The sequence below is a fragment of the Pipistrellus kuhlii genome, unplaced genomic scaffold (genome assembly GCF_014108245.1).
Source record: "Pipistrellus kuhlii isolate mPipKuh1 unplaced genomic scaffold, mPipKuh1.p scaffold_m20_p_41, whole genome shotgun sequence".
NCBI classification, from domain to species: Eukaryota; Metazoa; Chordata; class Mammalia; order Chiroptera; family Vespertilionidae; genus Pipistrellus; species Pipistrellus kuhlii.
The window spans coordinates 25,156-49,886 of record NW_023425542.1 but is presented as its reverse complement, the minus strand read 5'-3'; the positions used below and the strand labels follow the sequence as shown (position 1 = coordinate 49,886).

The following is a 24,731-nucleotide window of genomic DNA, read 5'->3' as shown; positions in this document are numbered from 1 at the left end:
GTTCTCGGTGGCTTGCTAGGACATTATACCATGAATCATGAAAATTGACTGCAGTATTGTTATTTCTTTTCTTTAAAAACACTACAGATGAGGCGAGAGACTGAGAGAGATTAAATAACTTCTTCAAGTTCATGCTCCTAGTAAGGATTCAAATCCAGGTCTTGTCTCAACCCAGAGGCAGGACCATATGAAGCTTTCCTTCCCACAGCCTGGTTTTAATATGTATCGGGGCTACAGGCTCAGGTGCCTCCAGTGTCCCGGCAGGTCCAGCAGGTGGGGAAGGAGTGACAGCCTCTGAGTGCTATGAGCGGGGAGGCAGGCCCGGGCTGCCAGGTCATCCTTTTGTTTATGCTTCCCCTTTCCCTCCCATAAGCTAGTTACCTAAATGTTGATGTGAAACTAATTAATTTTACTAAAAAATATAAAAAATTTTAAGTGTTGATAAACTAATTGATTTACCAAAAAAAAAAAACCCTCTGTGAACCAAACTGGACATTTTTATGTTCGAATTGAGTCCATAAGCCTCTGGTCATGTGAGCTTTCTGGTATAAATCTTTCCCCAGGAAACCCAGTTGGATGATGATGGTGATGATGATGATGATTTCGGTGGCTTTACATCATACTCAGAATCTCATATTTTATTTGTCTCACAATTTGAAATTAGAAAGGGGATTGGAATTGGGGAGAAGAGCTGAGCACAGACATAGAGTTTTAGAGCAAATATGTTCTGATTCCATGTGTGTATTTTTTTAAAGAATTTTAATAGAAGAACCTTTTTTCCAAGTTGACAGACGTGCCAGAGCCTTCCATAAGAAGGACTTTTTCAGTCCGGATGCTCTGTTGAAGTGGTGTCCGCGCCTGCCTGTCCTGTCCCCCCAGCCCACAGAAGTGCACCTGGGCTAGCCTCCTAGAACCCCCATGGACACAGTGCGAAAACTGCTGATTTTGTTCAACCTTCATTTACACACGGGAAACACTCAGAGAGGTGGTGGTTTTGATTAAGGTGCACACCGGGGACCGAGGCTGGGCGTGCTCCTCAGCCCTCGGCCCTGTGGCTCTCCACCACAGGGTCAGCTTCCTGCACCAGCAGCTGAAGGGGGAGTACGAGGAGCTGCACGCCCACACCAAGGAGCTGAAAACCTTGCTGAACAACTCGCAGCTGGAGGTGAACCGCTGGCAGGCCCGGTACGATGAGCTGAAGGAGGAGCACCAGAGCATGGACCTCTCACTGACCAAGCTGGACCACCACTGCGAGGTGAGGCCTGGGCGGTGGGCTCAGGACACTGGGCTTGTTCCCTGGCCAACAGCCTTGGCTCAGCCAGGTGGGAATGGGTCCTCACTGGCGTCTGTGCTCAAAAGCTGAGAGTGAATGCCACACACAGGCCGAGAGGAAGCTAGGGGCATTTGAAGGGAACAAACCCCATGACTGGTTAGAAACACCTTTCACCTGACCTTCGCTTTTTGCAGGGTCAGTGGTACATGAAAACAGCCAAGTACTGTGTTTATTAAATATATTTTTATTGATTTCAGAGAGGAAGGGAGAGACAGGAACATCAGCTATAGGAGAGAATCACCAATTGGCTGCCTCCTGCACACACACCACCACCACCACCACTCCCCACTCCTCCCCTAGTGGGGATCAAGCCTGCAACCCAGCCATGTGCCCTGACCTGAAATCAAACCGTGACCTCCTGGTTCATAGGTCGATGCTCAGCCACTCACTGAGCCACGCAGGCAGGCGCCAAGTACTGTTTCATTTCCGAACCCTTGGCTGAACATTATGTGCTCACTCGTGCCCTTTCATTGAATCCTTGCAGTGATTTGTGAGCTGGAGTACCCACCCTCGACCCTCTTTTAAGTAGTGAGTTTGGAACCCAGTTTGTCTGAAATCAAAGCTTACAACTTTCCTGCTACACCAACCAGGATGATATTCTAGAGCAGGAGTTGGCCAAACACATCCCAAAATTCAGATCTAGCCTCCCTATACCTATTTTTATATATCTGTGAACCAGAAATGGATTTTACAGTTTTTAATGGTTGGGAAAAATCAAAGAAAGAGTGATATTTGGTGACAAATGAAAATGATATGAGATTTAACGGTCTGTGTCCAGGAGTAAAGTTTGTTGTGTGTTTTTAACACTGCCCACCCAGGCCTGTACATCTTATCTCTGGATGCTTTCCTGCGGTCATAACAGAGTTGATTAGCTGCAGCAGAGACCGCCACCCTGGAAAGCCTGAAACACTTACTGTCCCGCTTTTAGAGAAGAAGTGTGCTAACCCCATCTAGAGCAGAGAAGTCCAATAGGAATGTAATGCAGGCCAGCATACGCAATACATAACTTTTAAAAATGAAAGGAAACAGGTGGGATTCATTTTAATTACATATTTTATTTAGCTGTTATATCTAAAATATCACACGTAACCCCCAAAAGCTTATAAATAAGATTTTTTTTTAAATGGGTTTTTTTGTGGGGGGGTGGGGGGGTGGGGGGGAGAAACATTGATGAGAGAAACATGGATCTGTTGGCTCCTGCCCACTCCCTACTGGGGATCCAGCCTGCAACGTAGGCATGTGCCCTGACCGGGAATCAAATCTGTGACCTCTTGGTGCATGGGATGGTGCTCAACCAACTGAGCCACACCAGCCGGACAGTTTATTAATGAGATATTTTTAAATGGTTAAATCCTCAGAACCTGTTGGATGTCTGCACTTATGGCACCACTCGGCTCAGACTGGCTGCGTTTTCAATACGCCTGATTGGACGGTGCATTTGGCCATCCCATGTCATTGGCTGTGTTGGTCCTTCCCACTGGCGTAGGTCATACCAAAATGGCCCTCTTTGTGCACATGGCCTGTTTCTTCTTCTGGAGGTCGGTTCCCAGCAGTGGGATCACAGGAGGGTGTGTGAGACATTGTCCATGTGTGTTTCAGCTGCTCTCCCGTCTCAAGGGGAACTTGGAGGAAGAAAATCATCACCTTGTGAGCCAGATCCAGATGTTGAATGAGCAGAACCAGAGGCTGCTAGAGCAGAACATGGAGAACAAGGACCAGTACCACGAGGAGCAGAAGCAGTACATGTAAGTGGTGTGGGCTGACCTGTCCACAAAGGGGTCCTGGCTTCCAGCTCCACGCCTGAGCCTCAACATTCTGGGCAGAGGGCCCCCTGGCACATTAGTGTCCCAAGGGCAAGGGGACAGACCACCTTCCCAGCTCATCCTCCTCTTGTTTTCCCTGGAATGGTTCTAGATTTCTGCCAGTAGGGGTGGTTGGCTTTTTTATTTTTAATATATTTTATTGATTTTTTACAAAGAGGAAGGGAGAGGGAGAGAGAGTTAGAAACATCGAAGAGAGAGAAAAATCGATCAGTTGCCTCCTGCACACACCCTACTGGGGATGTGCCCGCAACCAAGGTACATGCCCTTGACTGGAATGGAACCTGGGACCCTTGAGTCTGCAGGCCGACGCTTTATCCACTGAGCCAAACTGGTTAGGGCAGCATGGTTGACTTTTGTTTGCTTTTTAAAGTCACTGCCAGACACTTCTTAATCTGCTCTTAGAATTAAGTTTACTTTTTAAAAATATGACAGCGGTAAAGAGAGGTGCCTAGGGGAGGAATTCACATGGTGGGCTGAGCTGTTTCTGTGTGATTTCCCTTAACAGGCTGGAGAGAGGGTCATTGGTGCACTGAGGTTGTTCTTCTGCCGACAGGACACATTCCTGGCTTTGGCATAGGCCCTTCGAGGTGCACAGACCAGTGACCTGGTGGCCAGGAACTAGTAGGCGTGATGGGATGTGAGCAGAGCTGTGTGCACAGCAGACAGATGATGAGGAGCTTCATAGAAGCCTAGAAGGAAGCGTGGTGGTGGGAGTTGGGGTGCTGCTGCTGACCCGGATGGGGACAGGGCAGGCCGGTGGGGGGATGTGAAGGTGGAGCACGGGGGTCTGGGTGCAGGGAAGGTGCAGGCAGTGGCAGGAGGGAAGGCGGCAGCAGGTGGCGCCCAGCTGTGGAAGGCGTCCATGCCCGGCTAAAAGGTTGGGTTCACAGGGAAGTGAGTGTTGATGGGAAGCTGGTCTGCAGGCCCAGGAGCTGCCAGAAAGGAGGGCAGGAGGAAGAGCCTTGGTGTTGGAAGCCTTGTGGTAGGAAGTCAGGTAACCCGAGATGCATCTTGTGGGTCCAGGGTGGTCTTCCCCCCTCGGTGCCGTGCTGCTGGCCTGTCCTTCCCTGTGATCAGGAATGGCTGGCCATGTGGGACAGAGGGACATGGCCACAGTGACCATGGGGGCACTGTCCCAGCTCCCTGGGGTCACGGTGCTGCTTTCCTATTCTCTCGGATTCTTCTGCTCGTCTACAGGTGGTTGGCCACCTACCCAGGATGCTGACGTGGAAAGCCACACTGTAGTTTTGGGGTAGAGATGACTGTGCCTGAAGTTGGCTCTCTGTAATGCAGCGGGTAAAAATGACCAGCAGAGGTTGGGCAGGTGCCAGTGAGAATCATGGGGCCTGGTGCCCAGTGGTTTTGCATTAGACAGTGTCTGCAGGAGGCCAGGGAGATGGCAGGCTTGCTGAGCCTGCTCTGAGCAGAGTGTGCCCCCAGTCCGGGGAGGGTGTGGTGCCTGCCCTGCGGGAGTCTGTGCACCTAGGGGTGGAGGGCTGGTCAGAGCCCTATGTGAAAGCGCTCTGGCAGAAGGCCAAGCAGCACGGCTGTGGGAAGAGAAGGGCACAGACGAAGAACAGTGCCAAGGGCGCTGGGAGCAGAGAGGGTGCTCAGGGGCCTAGTCGTTTGGGAGCCATCACTTCTCACGGGGCGCTTACTTCACGGTGAACTCTCGGGAAAACCCTGGTGGTAGGTGGGACCTCGGCAGCTTCATGGCCCAAGGAGCTTGAGCAGTTGCCTCGGTCGGAGGACTCATTTTCAAGCCAGGAAGCCAGGATCTGAGCTGTTAAGGCCACAGAGAAGACGAGGGAACAGGACAGGAGCTGGCGGCCTGTGGGGACTCTGGGACAAGACAAAACGAAAGCATGCCGTGCCGTCTGTCTCAGGAAGGCCAGGCTCCCTCTCCCAGTGAGCAGGGATGCCCTCCAGCAGCCCAAGGGTTAAGAGGTGTCTCTGGTCCTTTCTGTGTTTTTAAAAATGTGAGCTGATTGCCAACAGAAATGAAGAGATTTTTGCTTCACAACCTGGTTTCTGGATCCTTCTGGAAGTTCCACCACATCGAAAGCGGCGCTCAGTTCGCAGGGCCAGAGTTCAGTCCCACGTGGCGCCCTGCGTTCAGCCAAGCCGCAGGCCCCACCCCTCCCTCCTGTCTTCCCAGGCCCGCTTTGCTCCTCAGCTTCTCTGTCTGGCCCCTGGAAGGCTCTGAGTTCACTTGCATGGAAGTGTTATCAGAAACCCAGCATGGGGCTGAAACCGGTTTGGCTCAGTGGATAGAGCATCGGTCTGAAAGGTCCCGGGTTCGATTCCAGGCAAGGGCATGTACATTGGTTGCGGGCACATCCCCAGTAGTGGGTGTGCAAGAGGCAGCTGATCGATGATTCTCTCTCATCGATGTTTCTCTTTTCCTCTCTGTAAAAAATAAATAAAATATATTTTTTTTAAAAAAGAAAGGGAGGGAGGGAGGGAGGGAACCAGCATGGGAACGGGCCAAGGTCTGAGGTCTGACTTTGCTAAACTGACTTCTTTAACCTTCATGCCCACCTACCTCGATGAAGGCAGAACTCTCCCACTAGTAAAGGTATCGCTCGTCCGGCCCCACAGGAGCCAGCCTCGCCTGTGTCCGGCCCCGAGTGCTCAACATCCCGAGTGGAGCTGGCCGGAAAGTCCTCCGGGTTTCCGACCCTGAGTTTCAGGTGGTTGGGGGTTTGTTCTCCTACAATGGCATGCAGCCTGATCCTCGGCACTTCAGCAGGTCTCCACGTGTTAGGTTCCCGGAGCCATGTTACCTGCTTCCGTCTCCATATTCCTAACTCGGTGATGATGATCATCATGAGCAGTGTGATGTCCGAGTCCCAGGAAAATGCCGGCCATTCTGGGCCAGGTCCCAGGCTGGGCCAATGAGTCAATTTATGTGTCCTATTTTAAAAACCAGATTGTTTTTTTTTTTTTTCTTTCTTTCCTATTTATAGAGACAAACTAAATGCCTTGCAGAGACAAAAGGAAAAACTGGAAGAAAAAATCATGGATCAGTACAAGTTCTATGATCCCGCTCCAAAGAAGTGAGTCAACTTAATTAGCAGTAACTTAAGCCAGAACAGAGAGCTTGCTCTTTCACGCGTGAGGGAAGCCGTGGCCAGCTAGAGCAGGGACCCGTTTGTTGGGCCGCACCTTCCCCTCTATGGCAGGTCCCCTGTGTGCACGTCTCCCAGCTCTGGAAGGATTTAGTTTCTTTCGGTCCCACCCTCTGTACTCAGGGTGGTCCTGGGAGGGATGGCCAAGGCCAGCTGGCCGTGAGCCTGTGGAAGGGACAGGGAGTCTGTGGTTTAGAGCCACTGAAGCAGGACCCTCAGGCTGTGTCCGTAGGTTTCAGGACCTAGAACGCCCATGGTCTTCAGTCACAGAAACCTCTCGGTCTTCCCTGCATTCCTCTGGAGTCTCTGGGCCCCAGGTGGTTCACAAACACATTCCCTTCTGCAGAGCAGCAGCCGGGGGGGGGGGGGGGGGGGGCGCGGGCGCCCCGGGTCACCCCGGCCCTGTCCCCAAGGCTGCCGGCCCACTCTGTGCAGCAGAGCTGCCCCAGGAGCTGGGTCTTCGGATTGTCCTGTCCCTGCCCAGCCTTGAGATCATATCACCATGAATCCTGCAAGACCTCTCTGTTGTCATCACAGAACCACAGGATGTCCCACCCTCCGCCTGACCCTTCTGTTGACAGGGAACTGAGGCATCGATGAGGAAATTAAACCATTTGTGTAAGCACGGTACTAGTCCGTGGCAGAGCCGGGATTAGAACCCACATGCGGTTCTTGTTCTAGCCAAATGCCTCCATTTCCGAGTAGGTGCAATATATTACCCTTTAAATTCACTGTTTTTAATTCAAACGGCCCACTCTGCCCTGCCCTCTTCCACCTCACCCAGACTCCGCAATGCCAGGAATAGGCAGAGTGTGCCAGCCTGTGCCTCCTATTACTAACTCCAGCTGAAGATGAGGAGGTCCCCGACTCTTCCTGAAAGATGGCATTTTGATGGAAAATGCCAAAAATGCCAACAAACATAGACAAGCACAGCACCTCTTCCTGTACTTTAAGCGATCAAACGTTGAGAGCTGTATTTGAAGTTCTGTTTCCCCAAGAGGCTAGCGTGGGTTCCTGCCACAGTGAACGCTCCTGCCATCCCCCGGTCTGTGCAGAATAGCTGTAAATGGTGTGCCACCCCTGAGTCCCACATCCGATGATCGGAGAGCACCAGCCTTCTGGACCCTAAGCTAATGGCCACTTCCCCGTCGGGTGATGGCACTCCCAGTGACCCACTGGAGGGGCAGTGAGGGTTGGCTGTGTCCTAAAAATCTACTTCTGATAGGAAAAACCACTGGATTGGAGCCAAAGCCTTAGTCAGATTAATGAAACCAAAGAAAGAGGGTCCCAGAGAACGACCTAAGTCAACCACTGACAGCCCTCCCTGGCCGCTGGAGTCCTCAGACACTGCCTCGCCCAGTGCTTCTCAGCCTCCAAAACCCCAGCCGGAGCCCGTGGAGGCCACGTCATCGTGCTCGACGTGGGCAGAAGAGCGAGTCACCCACAGTGCGCCTGTGGGGAAAGGTAGGAGGCTGACTTGGCTGCAGGCGGGAAACGAAGGGGAGGACCTCAGGTCTCCTTCGTGGACAGGGCAGCACCAACCACATGGCGTGCTGGGTGTGCACACGTGTGAGGAGCCTGAAGGGGGTGTGCTCCCTCCTTAGATATGTGAACAACCAGATAGAAAATATAAGCCCATGTCAGTGTTGGGGCAGTCTCATCCCAGAACAATTTAGTTCCTTCAGCATGAGACCCTCCCCATCACACACAGGTGGTGGGTCCTGGAATGTCCATAGCAGATCTCCATACAGTTCCCACAGAGAGCTCAAGAGGGTATGATTTGGGGTTCCTTGTATCTTCCAGGCCTAGAATAAGGCACTTGTGGAGGGAGGTCCCAGTGCATTTAACACGTGATGGACATGTGCAAGGTTTTCAGCAAGGCCTTGGGGGCTCTGATCTTTTTGTCTCTGAATAGCAGGTGGGGTTCTCTTCTCCCACCTTCCTGGCCTTGAGTCCTCCCACCAGAGGGCGCTGTGCTGGTAATTCAGGGCTGTGGATGGGTGTGAGCCAGAGGTTCCACAGTGGATGTTGCATGAGCTGCATGTGTTTCATGAGATCTGAGAGCTGTCAGTTAGAAGCTGCACGATTATGTGCCCATAAAAGGAAATGAACGGGTGGTGGCAGTGATGATTTTGTCAGAATTGCCACTTAGCCGACAGTGACTGAGAGAGATCCTCGAAGCTGCCTCCTGATTTCAGAGATGTGAGGTTTGGGGGTGAAAATGTGCATCTTCTAATTGATTTTTAAAAGCCCTCATCTTAAACGTGGCTTCCTTTTTAAATTCACTTTTAATTAAACATCATTATGTAGATTACTTACCTGTAAACCTGCCCAACATGCCCCTGAGAAAGCTAAATGTTAGGAAGGACACTAGGGCTTTCTGAGGACCAGGGCCGGGCCTGAGACTCCTGTGCTCTCAGAGGCTGGCGTCACAGCACCTGACAGGCCCCAGGGCCTCTGACAAGCCGCCTTCGGAGTGTGACGTGTGCACAAGCCTCTCCGGGTGGCATTCGCCACTTCAAGTCCTGGTGTGTCACTCAGGATGCAAAGGTGAAGTGTGCACACGCATGCCCCCTGTGTGGGGACTGATGCTTGCATTCCCAGTCTGTACAGCAGGTGAATGCTCTCGTGCAGGTAGATGATCATGAAGCTTACTAACATTTGTTTTATCTAGAGGGGTTCTGTTGCCTCAGGATTTCATACTGGCTCCTTAAATGTTGTGACATTTATCACCTCAACTTGTGTTACATTGACTTAATGAATATAATTAGCCTAATTGAGTTAGCAACCCTTTCAGAGAAAGAAAAGCTTGACTGATCCAAACTGTGGTTGGGCTCCATGAATGAGCAGGTCAGTGTAAATATTAGTAACGGCAGCCGTGCAGTGGTGCTTCCTGGGCTCAGCACCTTTAGGTAGTGCACCTGCTTTATCTACCGCCTTTAGGTCTAACTGCCGGGGGAGGTAGGCACGACTCCTATCCCCTTTGCAGAGCTGGGAAAGTGAGGTTTGACAGGATTAAGCACTGGCCCAGAGAATAAGTGGTGGAGCTGGGATCCGAACCCAGATCTGACGGATTACGGGGCTTGAACTTTAACCCCTGTGAGTGAGCATTGCCTGCATTTCAAGCTGCTTTGGTTCCCTAAAGATGCTGAACCAGCCTGGACCCCAGCATTGAGCAGTCAGTCCTTATCCTGTGCTGTGAGCTGGGGTCAGCAGGTGGCGCTGTGGGGAAAGAAGTAACCCTGGTTCCTCTATGGACTTGAACCCTCAATCAGAAATCATTGGGTACATCAGTTATGTTCATGAACATTTCTGCTCTGATCAGACTGTAATTTAAAGGCCGTGAAGGGAAGGTTTAGAGTAGAGGATGCATAGGGATCTAAATGGGAATAATTATTGGTGGAGATGGTGTTTCAGTATCAAAAGGGTATTTTCATTACTTTTAAACTCATCCTGCTACAAGAGATTATTTAGTAGTGAAGAGTTCAAGTAGGCTATTTCATTACAGCAGGCCAGAATCATACCACTGAGTGTCCCAAGGTCTTTGAACAGGAGCAGGACTTAGTTGTGTGTGAGCCACGTTGTCAGGGAGCCTGTCATTAAAATGGATGAGTAAGAAAAGCCAGGTCCTAAATTAATAAGCATCCTTATTTAGTAACTTAACACTTTGAAACTGAAAAATGGTCTAATGCATCAGCTCCTAGAGCAATATAGACTTCTCATGTGCCAAGGAAAGCATTGGCACAAGGGTGCCACTGAGTTAACGAAACGGAGTTGGAGCCTAAATGATTCACCGAGTCCTGGTTCTGGTTGAGCCGTGAGTATTGTTTCCATCTCTCCTGGGCAGGATTCTGATTCCTAAGTATGTTTAGCCAATGTAGCGTCATTTGTTATTATTCATTTCATTTATTTGCTTTTTTTTTTTTTCCTTCCTCTCTTGGGTTATCCAGGGGATAACAATTTAGCGACTCGGTGCAAAAAGAGTCCCTTTTTGAGAAGCAAAAGCAAGGACAAAGACAAGTCTCCAACAGCCCACCCGGCTTTCTCTAAACGCCTGCGGTTCTGGTCTTCCTCTGACATCCCACCCGCCTCTAACTACCCTCCCCCTTTCTCAGAAATTGGAGATTTCTAACCCTTTCCCTTTATCAGTGTCATCATCATGCACCCTCCTTCATTTCTGAAATCTAAACAAGCAAACATAGAACAGTATCTAAAGGCCAGATGACTCATAGTGGACCCCTCCTCCTGACCCCAATTCCAAGCCAAGCTTAACGCAACCAACGTGGATTCTGATTTCAAAAGAAGATGAGTTGTCACACCCTCTGGACGGCACTCCAGCGCAGCGCAGGGTTAGGGGAGCCTCGGGACGGCCATGCCCAGGCCCAGGCCTGTGGGCCAGGATGTCCGTGCTCCGTGAGTCCCCGCCTGGCCACGTGCTGCCCTCGCCCGCACCCGCAGGCTCGTATGTCATGCCGTGTGTCACGCAGAACTGATCCGCTGTCACTGTGCTTCCTAAAATGTGCGGCCTCCGTAAAGACTTGTCTTTTAAGCAGCAACCTTTGAAACCACTGCCCTTTCCCCACTTCCCTTGTCGGAGCAGGGGATGGCTGGCTTGTGCAGATAAGTCCCTTTTTAGATGTGCTCTATGTTTTGAAGAATTTATTGCTGCACTCAAGCATGTAGAATAATTGGATGGATGTTGCTGAGCCAGGGTTCAGCCCGGAGTGCCGTTGTAGGACCGAGCCATGGTCCTCTGGTATCTTGGATGCTGCTGTGAGGGCAGCGATGGACGGACAGAACCTCAGCTCCCAGTCCCCGTCACGCTGGGAGCGCTGGTCCACAGGGGCCTTTAGCTACTGCCCTGCTTTCTGTCTTCAGCCATCCTCACACCATCTCCATGCGTTTGCCATGTCTGTGTCACCTCTGTGATCACTTACATGTTTCCCCTTGAATCGATCCACCGTTCCCATTTAACTTTACTTTGAAAGGAAAGGTTATTATGGATCTGTACATGGAAAGCCAGTATCACCATGGGAACAAGGTAATCATCGACGTAAATCCGTGACTGCCGCACTGTTCAGTCCGTTGGTGTGGCACTGACCTCGTCTCATGCTCCTGCTCTGGTTCCCGGGCGGCCACGTCCCGGTCCTGCGCCTGTCTTCCCAGCATGCTGTTGGAAATGTGTGGTGTCTCTGCCATTGCTGCTGCTTGCTCACCTCCGCCTCTCCTCTGCTCCTTGTGTTAACTGCATGCAGTGGCTGCCTGTCCGATTCATCCCACCAGCCTTGAGTCTTGCTTCTCATCAAGGTTACCTTTCAGAATCCAAAATGTCCCTTGATTTTGAAGTCGTAAGACTTGGGTGCTTCAGACTTGACCGTGAGTCCAGATATTGAGTGGCTGAGGGTCGGGGGGGGGGGGGGGGGTGTTCAGGTCCTGGGAGAGGGTGGAGACGGGTCAGAATCCCGACAGCAGACATGGCTCTGGGTCCACGCTCTTGGGCAGCCTGGAGCAGGACACTGTGCAAAACAGCCTGGTCCTCACGCTTCTACAACTCCACCCACATCAATTTCTCCCTCATGTTTGGAGCCCATCCCCTTCCTACTAAGAAGTCGTTGAAGATCTTTTAGGTTTTTTAATTAGGATTTTATTTAACTTTGACAAGAGTATATGTTCACGGTAAAAAAAATTCAGAGATTGCAGAAAGTTCAAAACACCAGGTAAAAATCTTGCAGGGATGAAGACTTCTTAAACAAATGGTGGTTAGGGTGGCAGTAAACTTCTTTCTCAAATCCTAAGGGCGCACTTCCTGGACCTTGCAGGCCCGGGCCCAGGTCTCCGGTGGCCCTGAGCAGACACCCATCAGGGTCTTTTTCTTTCCTTTTTTTTAAAATATATTTTACTGACTTTTCACAGAGAGGAAGAGAGAGGGACAGAGAGCTAGAAATATCAACGAGAGAGAGAATTGTCGATCAGCTGCCTCTTGCACATCCCCCACTTGGGATGTGCCTGCAACCAAGGTACATGCCCTTGACCAGAATCGAACCTGGGACCTTTCAGTCTGCAGACCGACATTCTACTGAGCCAAACCGGTTTCGGTGCATCAAGGTCTTTTTCAACCAGAGATTTGAGTGACAGTGTTACTCTGCAGGAGAGCCCAGTAGTTAAAAGTGTTGGGCTTTTAGCAGCGTTTTGTTGAGCCTCTTGAGTTGGTCCTTTATTTTCTCCCAGCTGCTGGGGCTCAAACTGTGATTTGTGGTGAGAGCGAGGGCCGGCTTCCTGGATCCTCCAGCTCAGGCCTACGGCCAGGCCCTGCCATTCAGCCCAGCTTTGTCCCTGTGCTCTGTGTGCCTGCCACCTCTGCTTCTAGGCCTCGGTGTGACCACCCCACCTTGGTGTGGGATGTTGCAGCCCCAACACTCACTGTCCTCCTCTGCCCCAGGCCCTGGGGACCTAGTACCAAAGCGAGGGGCCCCCCATGGAGGCAGCCTTGACCGCACGGATGCCTCCGCTGTTGACCCAGCCACCAAGCCCTGGCCGGCAGAGCTGGGCTCCCGGGCCTGCTCCTCCTCAGCCATCACTACAGCTCCTTCCAGCTCCACCCCCATCTCCCGGCACCCAGGCCGCACCCAAGGTGAGTCACGTGTCCCTCCAGAAGCGAGAGGGATGAACATCTGGGGCCAGGGTCCTCCCTGTAGATCCTGGCTCTCAGGAGCGGGCAGGGGCCTCTCAGACTGAGGTGCTCAGCAGATTGGTGAAGCTGTGGACAGGCTTGGCGTCCCTCAGACACAGGTTCAGACCTCAGCACTGCTCTCGGCGGTGTGAGACTTTTACGGAAACTCCACCCTCTGGGGGCCCAGGCCTATGCTGCTCACAGGAAAGCCCTAGAACCCACCACCACTGCTCCCGAACGGGGGTGAACCAGAGCGTGGGCTAAAATCGGGCGACGTTGGAGGTTTATTCTCCTGGGAGGAGACTTGACGGGGTTTCTGAACTGGAGGGCAGTTGGTGGAGTGGAGGGCAGGTGTCCTAACGAAAAACAAGGGGGTCCGGGGAAGGATTTACAAATTGCGTGTCTCCCGGGTGGCCAGTGGCATCCACACCGTAGATGAGATCCTGCAATCCTCTTCAAGGCATCGGATTAGCAGGAGACAATCCCCGCAGAGCAGTCGGGTCACGTCATGCCAAGTGAGGAGTTCAGGACCCAGACACCAGAGGAGAGCCCGTAACACCGAGACAAACGGGTGTGAGAGGCAGCAGTCAGCGGGCATTAGGCAGAGATGTATGCTTTAAAACGCCGTCATTAGCACCAGTAAGCGAAGTCGTACACGTAAAACAAGCCGGATGCTATAAAAAGGAGCATGGGGGCTGGGGGAGCACTTGGAAAGTGAAAATGTGCAACAGAAAGGGAAAAATAAAACAACACCAAAACAGAGACTCAGCTTATAGCTTAGAGATGGGGCTGTCTGAATACCGCAGAAAGAGCTGGAGTGTTAGGAATGGACGAGAACAAGAAGGGTGACTGTTTTTCATGATCAGACCCTCCACTGGGCCTGGAAGCTGGCATACATACCCCTGGATTGACAAGCCAACACAGACAGGGTCCCTCCCTCAGACTGCCTGGATCAGGACCTGGCCCCTTGTTTACAAACCGGAAACGCCCTCAGAGAATCTGAGTTACGTAAGCACTGGGCAGCCAGGCGGTCCTTCCAGACACTGAGAGGGCAGCCACTGACTGTGGGGCGTCAGGGGAGCTGTGCCGGGTGCCGGCCGGAGAGCCTGCTCTGGGGTCCATTGTAGGCAGTCAGCTCACGGCCTCCGTCTCTCAGGCTCGAGCAGGAGCCGGGAGCACCACCTCCCGTCAGATTTCTAGCAACCAGTATGGCTCCCGGCCTGGCCCTCCAGGCTAACCACGGGCTGTCTCGGCCTGGATGCCGCCCTGAGCCAGAGCCCACACCTGTCCAGATGCCTGCGGGGCCTGCCCGAGGCCGGCCGCACTGCACACCCAGCGCTGCCCACGGCAATTCCCTAGCTGCCCAGTGCTCACGCTCAGGTGGACGCAGAACTGTGGCAACGTGGAGACCCGGGGGTCAGTTTGGCGGAGACGCAGAGCTGCTGTCAGCAGGAATCTAGCAGGCGTGAGGCACAGGGCAGCGTAGTCCTTCTCAGGAGTGGCCTTTGTGTTCCCGACTTTCTGGGGAGGAGCTGCTGGTCCAGGGCTCAGTCCCTAGAGGGAATCCACATCCTCACTCTGGTGGTGGGTTCTTTTCCTCTTCCTCCAGCCACGGAGAGGTGAGGCCCTGGGGGAGAACTGCTTTCAGGCTCTCTGCTTCTGGTATAGCTGGGAGGGAGTTTGGAAGGGGCTCGTGGGATATTAAGTCTCAGCGGCTTTTGCTGCATTGCCCTGAGGCCAGAACGCTGCCGCCTTCATTTGGAGTCCAGCATTGCACAGGCGGAAGCATGATTTAAGAGTCAAATAGGACTAAGGCTGTACGGGCAGGAGAAATAGGGGGAGAGGTAGTACAGACAGGTCCTAAGGGCACTGTCCACACTTCCCTCCCTCCTCCAGGAGCTGGACACAACCACGAGGCAGGGGCTGGGCCAGCGTCAGAGATGGCCGCCTGGCAAAAGGCCCAGGTTCCCCCTGGATGTTCAGGTCCCCTGACTCACAGCCTCATGGTCTCCGCAGGCTATAATTCCGACGACAGCCTCTGTGAGCGGTCCCTGGAGCTTGAGTTCACCAACCACAGGCGGCACGGTGAGTGGCCAATGCATGGTGCCCTTCAGTCTGGGCTCTCAGACCTGTTTCCATCAACCGTGCTTTTCCTTCGAGCGGAGGCATGTGTGCACGTCCCACACACAAGGAGGTGAAAGTGGAGGTGTTACGATGGAGTGGGAATGGGGGACCCACAATTTCCCAACACTCCTTCCCTGCCTCCCCCAGGGCGAAAGCATGCGGCTTCTGCTTACATCCCTCCCGTGATGGGGAAGTCGCTACCTGTCAGGGTCTTACTTCTGGAGGCTCTGACTCCCCTTGCTTGAAGGGAGGTCTCGGGACCCCTGCAGCGAGCACTGGTTGAAGGAGCCTCTCACTGTCCTCCCCTGGATGTTAGTTGCCCAGAGCAGCTCCAAGTTGTCAACTTCACCTCAGAAAGTGTGAGAGGCACTGGCCATCTGACCGAGGTGTGGTGGGAGTTTGTGCAGAAGGAAACAGTGAATGAGACCAGCCTTCCCACTTTCTTTCCTCCCGAGGGTCCCAGCACCCTCTCGGGCCCAGAGGTCATTGTTCACACGTGGACCTGCACACGTGGCCATGTCCTGGCTCCCGCCCTCGCCAGGTGGTGCAGCGCTGGTCTAGGCACGGTGTTTCTTTTTTTTTTTTTTTTTTTTTTTTAGTGGCATTCCTAGCCGTATTTTTTTTTTTTAATATTTTATTGATTTTCCACCGAGAGGAAGGGAGAGGAATAGAGAGCTAGAAACGTCAATGAGAGAGAAACGTCAATGAGAGAGAAACATCGACCAGCTGCCTCCTGCACACCCCCTACCAGGGATGTGCCCGCAACCAAGGTACATGCCCTTGACCGGAATCGAATCTGGGACCTTTCAGTCCGCAGACCGACGCTCCATCCGGTTTCAGCTAGGCACAGTGTTTCCAGGCGCATTCCAGAAAGCTCCATGCGGCATTCTGCATGAGATTTTCTTTGTGAACAAAATTGTTAGAGGCCCGTTCCACGTAGCCCGTGGCTGTGCACGGGCCTCGCATTTGGGTGAGGCGGGACCCCTCCTGGGGCCGTCAGGGGGATCCCAGGTCTGTCCTACCAGTGGGCATTCCCCTGGACCGTGCAGTCGCTTGGTTATGTCATTGTTTTCCGATGGGACAGGGTAGTTTGGGTCAGACTTGTCAGCGGCCCTTCGGTTCAGCGTTGCCGTTTCCTGCAGGGTCCCGGCCAGGCAGCGTGGAGAGCAGCAGGAATGCATCCAGTGACAGCTCCCCTCTCAGCCTGAAGGGTAAGCCGGCCTTTCCTCCGGGCACTTCTCAGTGGACTCGGATCTCCGCCCCGGGCTGGCGTTATGTGTGTGACTTAAAAAATACCGTTAGCCAGGTTCTTCTAAGCATGATGCGATTGCATTCATAGGACCATTTGTGCCGTTTGAAGCTTAGGCCTGGGAGTTTTGACAGATTTGGGTTCAAATCCCTCCTCCACTGACCAGCTCTGGGCACCTGGCAAGCCACCCATCCTCCAAGTCTGAGCTCCTTCCGCTTCAGGATGGGGACAGAGCCAGTGGTTCCCGTCCACAGGGGTCAGAGGACATGGGGGTCAGAGGACACGGTTGGCTGGTTTCTTTGCAGAGTACAGTTTGTCTGCACTATTTCAAGAGCGATCTAGTGCGATACCTTACAGCTATTGATAATTTAAGCTTTAGCAGAAGCTTTCCACTTTTATCCCGAGTTATTTTGTCTTTAATGCCAGCGTGAAGTTCTAAGAATTTCAGAATGCCCTTGACATCCACAGTGCCAGCGGGGTTCCCGGGCAGGGCTCTGTCCCGTAGCCGAAGGCAGCACAGAGCACATGGGAGGCGGGCCAGCAAGAGTGGGAAACTGACGTGTGTCCCTCTGTGTCCCCTCGCCCTGACACCAGGCTCCTCCGACCCGCTCCACCGCAGGCCCGAGAGCTTCAGCAGCGAGGACCTGATCCCCAGCAGGGACACGGCCACTCTGCCCCGCGATGCCAGCGCCCCAGGACAGACTACCCTCAGCCGCCAGGAGTACCCGCCACCCCGGAACGGGCCTGTCCCCCAGGAGTGCATCCAGAAGAGGGGCGTGGCCCAGCCCCAGGCCCGGGTGCGGCCCTGCGCCTCCCCGAGCAGGGAGATGGTCACCCTGGAGGAGTTCCTGGAGGAAAGCAACCGGGGCTCCCCCACCGCTGTGAGTGACCCGGGGCTCTCTCTTCCCTCGCCCCCCCCCTTTCCGCGCTCCCCTCAGGTGGACGAAAACCAGAGGCAGAGACCTTGACAGCAAATCACAGAGAGGGACGGGGCCGAGAGTTTCTGGCTCCTCCAGGCTGGGAGGTGCTGGCCAGGGGCTGCGGTTACCAGAGGAGGATCAGACCCGGGCTTCGGACTCTGCCTGCGCAGCATGGTGGGAAAGGACACTGGCTCTCTGGCCAGGGAAGCCCAGCCAGGCACCTGCTCAGCCGGGGGAGCAGCTTGAAGGAAACAGTGGCAGGTGGCCCACTACCACTCAGCCTTGCACCCCCCTTAGGGGCCCGCCTGGCTCCTTCCCACCACTGCCTTATTCAGATCAAGAGAAAGGTTGCAATTGCAAAAGGAATTTGTGTGTGTGTGTTTCCATTTCTTTTTCTCGAGTTTTGTTAGTATACAGGAAGGCAATGGATATGGATTTTTGCACATTGATTTTGTATCCTGCAACCTGACTGTATTTGTTTATCGTTTCTAACAGTTTTTTGGTGGAATCTTTAGGGTTTTCATGTCATCCACAAAAAGTGACAGTTTGACTTCTTCCTTCCCTGTTTTGGATGCCTTTTCTCTCTTTCTCCTGCCTTATTGCTGTGGCTAGGACTTCCAGCACCTGGCCTTGTGGTGAACGTGGACATTCTTGTCTTGTTCCTGATCTTAGGAAAACTTTCAGTTCTTCATCATTGAGTATGATATTAGCTGAGGGTTTATCATACATGGCTTTTATTATGTTTAGGTACTTTCCTTCAATTTCTATTTTATTGAGCATTTTAATCACAAATGGGTTTTGTATCTTACCCAGTGCTTTTTCCTGCAACTATTGCTAAGATCATATGTTAATGTAGTGTATTACTGCTTTTGCTGCATCCCAGGCGTTTTGACATGCTATTCAATATATTGTCATTCTCATTTGTCTCTTTATATATTTTTATCTCATCTTTTATTTCTTCATTGTCCGAGTCATTTTTTAGTAGTATGTTGTTTAATCTCCACGTATTTGCAAGTTTTTTAAAATATATATATTTTTATTGACTTCAGGGAGGAAGGGAGAGGAAGAGAGAGCTAGAAACATCAGTGATGAGAATCATTTATCGGCTGCCTCGTGCACTGGGGATCAAGCCCAGAACCCCTGAGTTTGCAGGCCGACGCTCTATCCACTGAACCAAACCGGCTAAGGCTATTTGTGAGTTTCTTTACTTCCTTTTTTGCATTTGATTTCTAATTTCAAGGCATTGTGGTCAGATAATATGCTTGGTATGATTTCAGTCTTCATGATTTGTTGGTGCTAGTTTTGTGACCAATATATGGTCTATCTTTGAGAATGTTCCACGTCCACTGGAGAAAAATGCATAATATGATGTTCTGTGATGAAAGGTTCTATAAATGTCAGTTATGTCCATTTGGTCTAGTGTTTCATCTAAGGTTGATATTTCTTTTTTTTAATATATTTTTATTGACTTCAGAGAGGAAGAGAGAAATAGAAACATTAATGATAAGAGAGAATCATTGATTGGCTGCCTCCTGCACACCCCCTACTAGGGATCAAGTCCGCAACCTAGTCATGTGCCCTTGACTGGAATTGAAAATGGAACCCTTCAATCTGTGTACTGATGCTCTCTATCTACTGAGCCAAACCAGCTAGGACAAGACTGATATTTATGTATTAAGTTTCTGTTTGGTTGATTTGTCTAGAGCTATCAGTGGAGTATTAAGGTCCTCCAACTATGATTGTGTTTTGATCTGTTTCTCCCTTTAGTTCTGTAAGTAGTTGTCTTACATATTTTTGTGCTTCCTGGTTGAATGCATATATATTAAGAAGTGTTATGTTTTCTTGATGTAGTATTACCTTTATCATGAAAGTGTCCATATTTGTCTCTTGAAATATATTTTGTCAGATATAAATGTGGCTACACCTGCTTTTCTGTGGATCTTGTATGCTTGGAGAATCACTTTCCACACTTTTACTTTGAATCTACCTTTGTCTTTGTAGCTTAGATGTGTCTCTTTTAGGTGACGTATAGTTGAGTTTTGTTTTTGGATCCACTCTGCTATTCTGTGCCTCTTTATTGGTGAATTTGGACCATTTACATTTAGGGTATTTATTGATATACGAAGTTTTCTATAGCCATTTTATCTTTTGTTTCTTTGTAGCTCTGTGCCTCCATTGGTTCTTTTTCCTTTATGTTTCTATCTGGGGGGTTTTGGTGCTATTCCATACATCTTTCCTTAGCTTCCTCTTTTTTTAAGCTATATGTCGTGATTTGGGGATTTTTGTGTGTGGTTACCATTAGGTTTATAAAAAATGAAATTGCATATATAACGTAGTTTTTGTTCAAGTGCATCTGATCTTCATCTTCCTTTGCCATTTCAGACCTTCCCCCTCCCCTTTTATGTTTTTGTTGTCACAAATTATTCCTGTTTATGCTGTAAATTTTTCAATGGTCTTACTAATAGTGTTGTCACCTTATGTTCTTTTTCTCAGGTAGAATAAGTCCCTTGAGTATTTCCTGCAATGGAGGTTTTCTGGTGATAAAAATCCCTCGGCTTCTGTATGTCTGGGAACATCTTTATTTCTTCTTTATACTCAATATATTATTAATGGCTGGTAATTTCTTTCAAGCCCTTGAATATTTGGTTCTACTCTCTTCAGGCATGTAGAGTTTCTACTGAGAAATTATCAATAGATTAAATTCTGATGGGTTTTCCTCTGTAAGTCACTTCCTTTTTTTCCCTGGCCACTTTGAGAATTTCTCTTTGTGATTAATTCTTGACAGCTTCAATACCAAGTGCCTTAGAGAGGGCCAGGTAACGAGGTGTTCTGTGTGCTTCTTGGATTCAAGGATCTAGTTCTTTCCATAGATTTGGGAAGTTCTCATCCACTTTTTGTTTGAATAGGCTCTCCATTCCATGCTCCCTCTTCCCTCCTCCGCAATACCTGCAATTCTAATACTGCTTTTTCTGATGGAGTCAGATAGGTTTCCTGGAGCTCTTTCATTTTTCTTTATATACTAGGTCTCTTCTCTTCTTCTTCCTGCATCATGTCATGATTCCTGTCTTCAGTATCATTAATGCTTTCCATCATGTGGTTGGTTCTGTTCACTTTTAAGCTCCTTAATTAAATGCTTCATTTCCTGGATTTCTGATTGGTTCTTTTCTAATGTTTCAATCTCTTTGGTAAAGTATAAATTTGTTCATTGATTTGTTTTATGAGTGCACTGAATTGCCTGTTGGTATTTTCTCACATCTCATTGAGTATTTTCAGAACCTTAATCTTGAAATCTCTGTTATTTATATCACATAGTTCCATGTGTCGCAGCTTGCTTTCTGGGGATTTTTCATTTTCTTTTTAGTCATCCTCATTGTCGTGGTTCTCCATGATATTTGCTATCCTCCTTTGCTTATACATTTATCTCTGAAAAGGTCTATTACTTGCCAGTAAAGGGCACTGAATCTCAAGATTTTTATTTTTTATTTTATTTTTTACTTCTATTGCCTCCCAGTCTTGAACCTCCACAGCTTCCGTAAGACAGTACAGCCGTGCTGCTTGGAGATGGGGTTAGTTTTGCCCTCAACATCATGGTGACCCCTGCCCTCCAGGGACCCTCCTGGCCCTCAACTTCTGCCTCTCAGTTCTTCCTCTCTTCTCTGTAGGACACTCCCAGTTGCCGGGATGACCTGCTAAGTGACTACTTCAGAAAGGCCAATGACCTCTCAACCGTCGGAGGCCAGCCAGGCCCACCTGCCAGGAGAGAAGGGGCCAGGATGCCCACCAGCTTGGTGGCCCCCACCCTCAAGATGGCTGTCAGCACCTCGGAGGGGAAGCTGTTGAAGCCGGGGCAGTACGTGAAGCCCAACTTGAGACCTGCTGACGCCGAGACCCCACCCAGTGCCCCCCTGAGGCCGGCCCTCCCTCCCCAGAGCCTTTCTCTGGGGAGAGCCCGGCAGGCCACGATGCCCCCAGCCTCCCACCCACCTGCCAGCCGGAGCGCGTCCCTGAGCAGGGCCTTCAGCCTGGCCTCAGCTGACCTGCTTCGGGCCAGCGGGCCAGAGGCCTCCAAACAGGACTGTCCTCTGAAGCCGGGGGGTTCTGAGGCCTCAGTGGGCAGGGAAACAGGCAGCCACACCCCGCAAAGCCCCATACCCCCCAGCTCCCACAGCCTGGCCCGGGAGAAGACCCCACTTGTGGGAAAGGCTGGCGGCTCCTATCAGGCCCCGGGTCCCCGAAGCCGACCACTGGACATGAGGCGCTTCTCGCTGGCTCCCCCAAAGGAGGAGAGGCTGGCTCCCCTGCCACAATCCGCCACAGCCCCAGCCATTGCCGGCGGCGGCAGCGGTGGTGGCAGCAACTCTCAGCCTCAGCACCGCTCGCCGACTCCAGCCCCAGCTGTCCGGACTAGGCCCCCCAACCCCCCACACTCAGGGGAAGTGGCCACCGTCGCTCCTGTCCGGGTGGGTCTCAGCCTCTCAGAGGGAGATGGGGCCCCAGGACAGGCCCACAGAGAGGGGCTCCCTGCCAAGAGCCCGGGCAGGTCTCCCGACGTGGCTCCCCACACCAGCCGGGCCCCTGAGGACTTCAGTCGTGGGAACAACTCGAAAAGCATGCCGGCGTCCCCAGAGCTGGGTGGGGACCCGCAGACCGTGTGGTACGAGTATGGCTGCGTGTGACACGCCTCCTGGACCCGCGGTCCCAGCCTTTAAACCACTGACGCGCCTTCTGATGACTGTGGCCGCCTCTCCTGTCTGCCTGGGTGCCAGGAGCGGGCTTTGAACGAGGAAAGGGGCTCTGTGTGCTTCTTCCATTTGTTCTCTTAGTGACAACACTGTGCCAAGGTGTGGAACACGTGTCTGATCCTCCAGCCACTGGTACCTTTTGAACAAATCCACTTTGGCCTGGGGATGCTCACAATGTAATGGCAAACTGACTTTCCTCAGGCAAACACTATGTGAGCAGGCCCCTTAGAACACTTGTTTGCAATTTGACCTCCATTAAAGTGTGCGTGTGCGTGTGCAAGTGAGCAGATAAACATGTGCACGCATGTTCTCAGGGCTGAGCCCTAGACCGGAAACTCTACTCCCTCTCCCAGAAGCCTGATGGTCCCCAGAGGAAGCCCAGACCGGCCAGACTATAAAGACTTGGAGGCCCTGGGTGGACCCTAGAGTCAGGCTCACTGTTAACCCAGAGCGTGGCCAGCCAGGCCTGGGCCCATGTACTTCACCACTGGACCAAGGTGGTCTCAGGCTTTGCCTCTGTCCAGCTGGCTCCTGGGGCCACACGGGGACCTGGCTCCCCTGCTCACTTTTCTATAAACACTGGGTCTGCCCGGCCTGGGTGACAGGGCAGAGAGAAGCCCTGCCCGCCCCTCCCAGGAGTGGCCAGAGTGTGCAGAGGGGAGCGTGTGCAAGAGGCAGGTGCAGCCTGATTTGGAAATGGCTGCAGCGCCCCAGTGTCCCCCCTCGAGGGTGAGACGTTAATTGTTTTATTTCTGAATAACTTGTGTTAGAAACCAAATTCCTTTAATATATTATATTACGTATATATGTGCACACTCATGAAATATATATATTTTGATGGGAGCCACAGGGTCTCCCCCCAAAAATGTACACACAGCTGATAACTCAATTTCCACTTCTTTTCGGGTTAACATTCGAAATAATGGGTGAAGCCAGGCTAAGCTCTAAACAAGGATAACTTATCCCCTAGACCAGGGGTCGGCAACCTTTAAGACATAAAGAGCCACTTGGACCTGTTTTCGAAGGAAAAAAAAAACCTGGGAGCCGCAAAACCATTGCGACGTTTAAAACAAATATAACACTGCATATTGTTTCTTACCTTAATGCTATATACCGGATCGTGCAGAAAAAGGATTTTTTCACTTAACGAAAAGAGCTGCAGGTTGCCGACACCTGCCCTAGACCTTCATTAAAAATAAAGTTTATGGTACGAAATCAGCAACAGTGCCTGGACCACAACTAATGCAAAGCAGCGGAATTACAAACATCAAGAATCGTTTCGTTCCATATTTATACTCATTCTCTCTCTGCCCTCGGTTCCTTGACTGTTGCCGGTTTTGTGCGATAAACTTCATTATGTATCCCAAGTCCGGTGGATAAGGTTGTTTTTTGTTATTCAAAGCTTAGTCTGGCTTCACCCATTGCTTCAAATAAGTTAAACCTAAAAGGGATGAAAATGAAGTGAGTTATCAGCTGTTACGTGTGTTTTATGTTCCATTGGGAATCATCATGCATTTCCATCGGGAGTCTGACCTCTGGATACATTTTGGGGGGACACCCTATATTTATATTCCATGCGGACTCATTCTCTCCCATCGGAAATCGCACCTGCTGCTGTGTGTATTTGGCCAGGCTCCTGAGACATTTTGTTTCTTGTTGTTCACTAAGGTGCTGTTCTGGTTGTACCAACTTGGTGATTCAGATTTTATAAAGATTTTTTTCCCCTTTTGAGCTAAAGTACTGAGAAGGAAATGAGAATGTTAACATGGCCGATTTTTGGAGTGCTTTGGGTTGTCTGTTAAATAGCCATTGATTCTGGGACACAAGGATGAGTTTGTAATAAAATGAGAAGTTGTAGAATTGAGTCCTCGTTTCCTCACCGATCGTCACTGGCAGCACTGTCGGGGCGTTGGGACTCCAGGCTCCCTGCCTCAGCCCCAGCATCCGGGCCGGGGAGACCCGAGAATCTACCGGCTCCCTCTGCCTGGGGTTAGAGCGTGGGAAAGCGAGGTTTCCTGTTCACCAGGCAACAGCTTCTTTCCAGGCTTGTGTTTAAGTTCCCATAAGTTGAATCCCATTTAGATACGGGATTTAAATCATAGCAGGCGCTTAGCTTAATGTGATCCTTGGCTCTGTGAGAGTGAAGTGTCCAGAAGGTGGTTTGGAGAAACGGTTGAAGACATGAAATAACCATTGTGCCTCTATCTAGGGCAGTGGTTGGCAAACTAGTCAACAGAGCCAAATATCAACAGTACAATTAAAATTTCTTTTGAGAATCAAATTTTTTAAACTTAAAATTCTTTGAACGCCACTTCTTCAAAATAGACTTGCCCAGGCCGTGGTATTTTGTGGAAGAGCCACACTCAAGGGGCCAAAAAGCCACATGTGGCTCGAGAGCCACAGTTTGCCGACCACGGCTCTAGGCTTTTGCGACCCACCGTTTGGCCCTGGATCGCGGCCAGGAGCTGCAGCAACCAGCCAGGTTTCCTGCCCGTGACACACTTACCGATCTGGTGGTCCAGAGCCAGATTTTCCTAACCGATCTTGTTGCTATTTCTCCTGGTACAGGCTGGTCAAAGACCAACTGCGGACAGCAACCAAGGGCCTTGGTTCAGTCCTGAATGGGTTTTTGTAACTAGGTTATCAGTTGCTCCTTTTGGTGGGCAGTCCCTACCCGTAAATTGCAAACTATCAATATATAACTTCACCCTTACAGATCCTGCAGTCCAAAGCTCTTAG

The 24,731-nt window shown here is 51.0% G+C and overlaps 1 protein-coding gene across 2 annotated transcripts in view; it reads left to right on the top strand.

Annotated features, from left to right (window-relative positions):
• The window catches only part of CCDC88C (coiled-coil domain containing 88C), a 103,580-nt gene extending 80,616 nt beyond the window's left edge, over window positions 1-22,964 (top strand). For both annotated transcript variants that reach the window (XM_045571934.1, XM_036411686.2), the window contains 9 exons: window positions 1,069-1,255; window positions 2,933-3,078; window positions 6,126-6,215; window positions 7,513-7,751; window positions 12,727-12,918; window positions 14,974-15,042; window positions 16,224-16,292; window positions 16,925-17,211; window positions 20,913-22,964. In XM_045571934.1, coding sequence (XP_045427890.1) covers window positions 1,069-1,255; window positions 2,933-3,078; window positions 6,126-6,215; window positions 7,513-7,751; window positions 12,727-12,918; window positions 14,974-15,042; window positions 16,224-16,292; window positions 16,925-17,211; window positions 20,913-21,926 — 2,293 coding nt within the window. In that variant the 3' untranslated portion in view covers window positions 21,927-22,964. The remainder of the gene's footprint in view (window positions 1-1,068; window positions 1,256-2,932; window positions 3,079-6,125; window positions 6,216-7,512; window positions 7,752-12,726; window positions 12,919-14,973; window positions 15,043-16,223; window positions 16,293-16,924; window positions 17,212-20,912) is intronic.
• The last annotated feature ends 1,767 nt before the right edge of the window (window positions 22,965-24,731 follow it).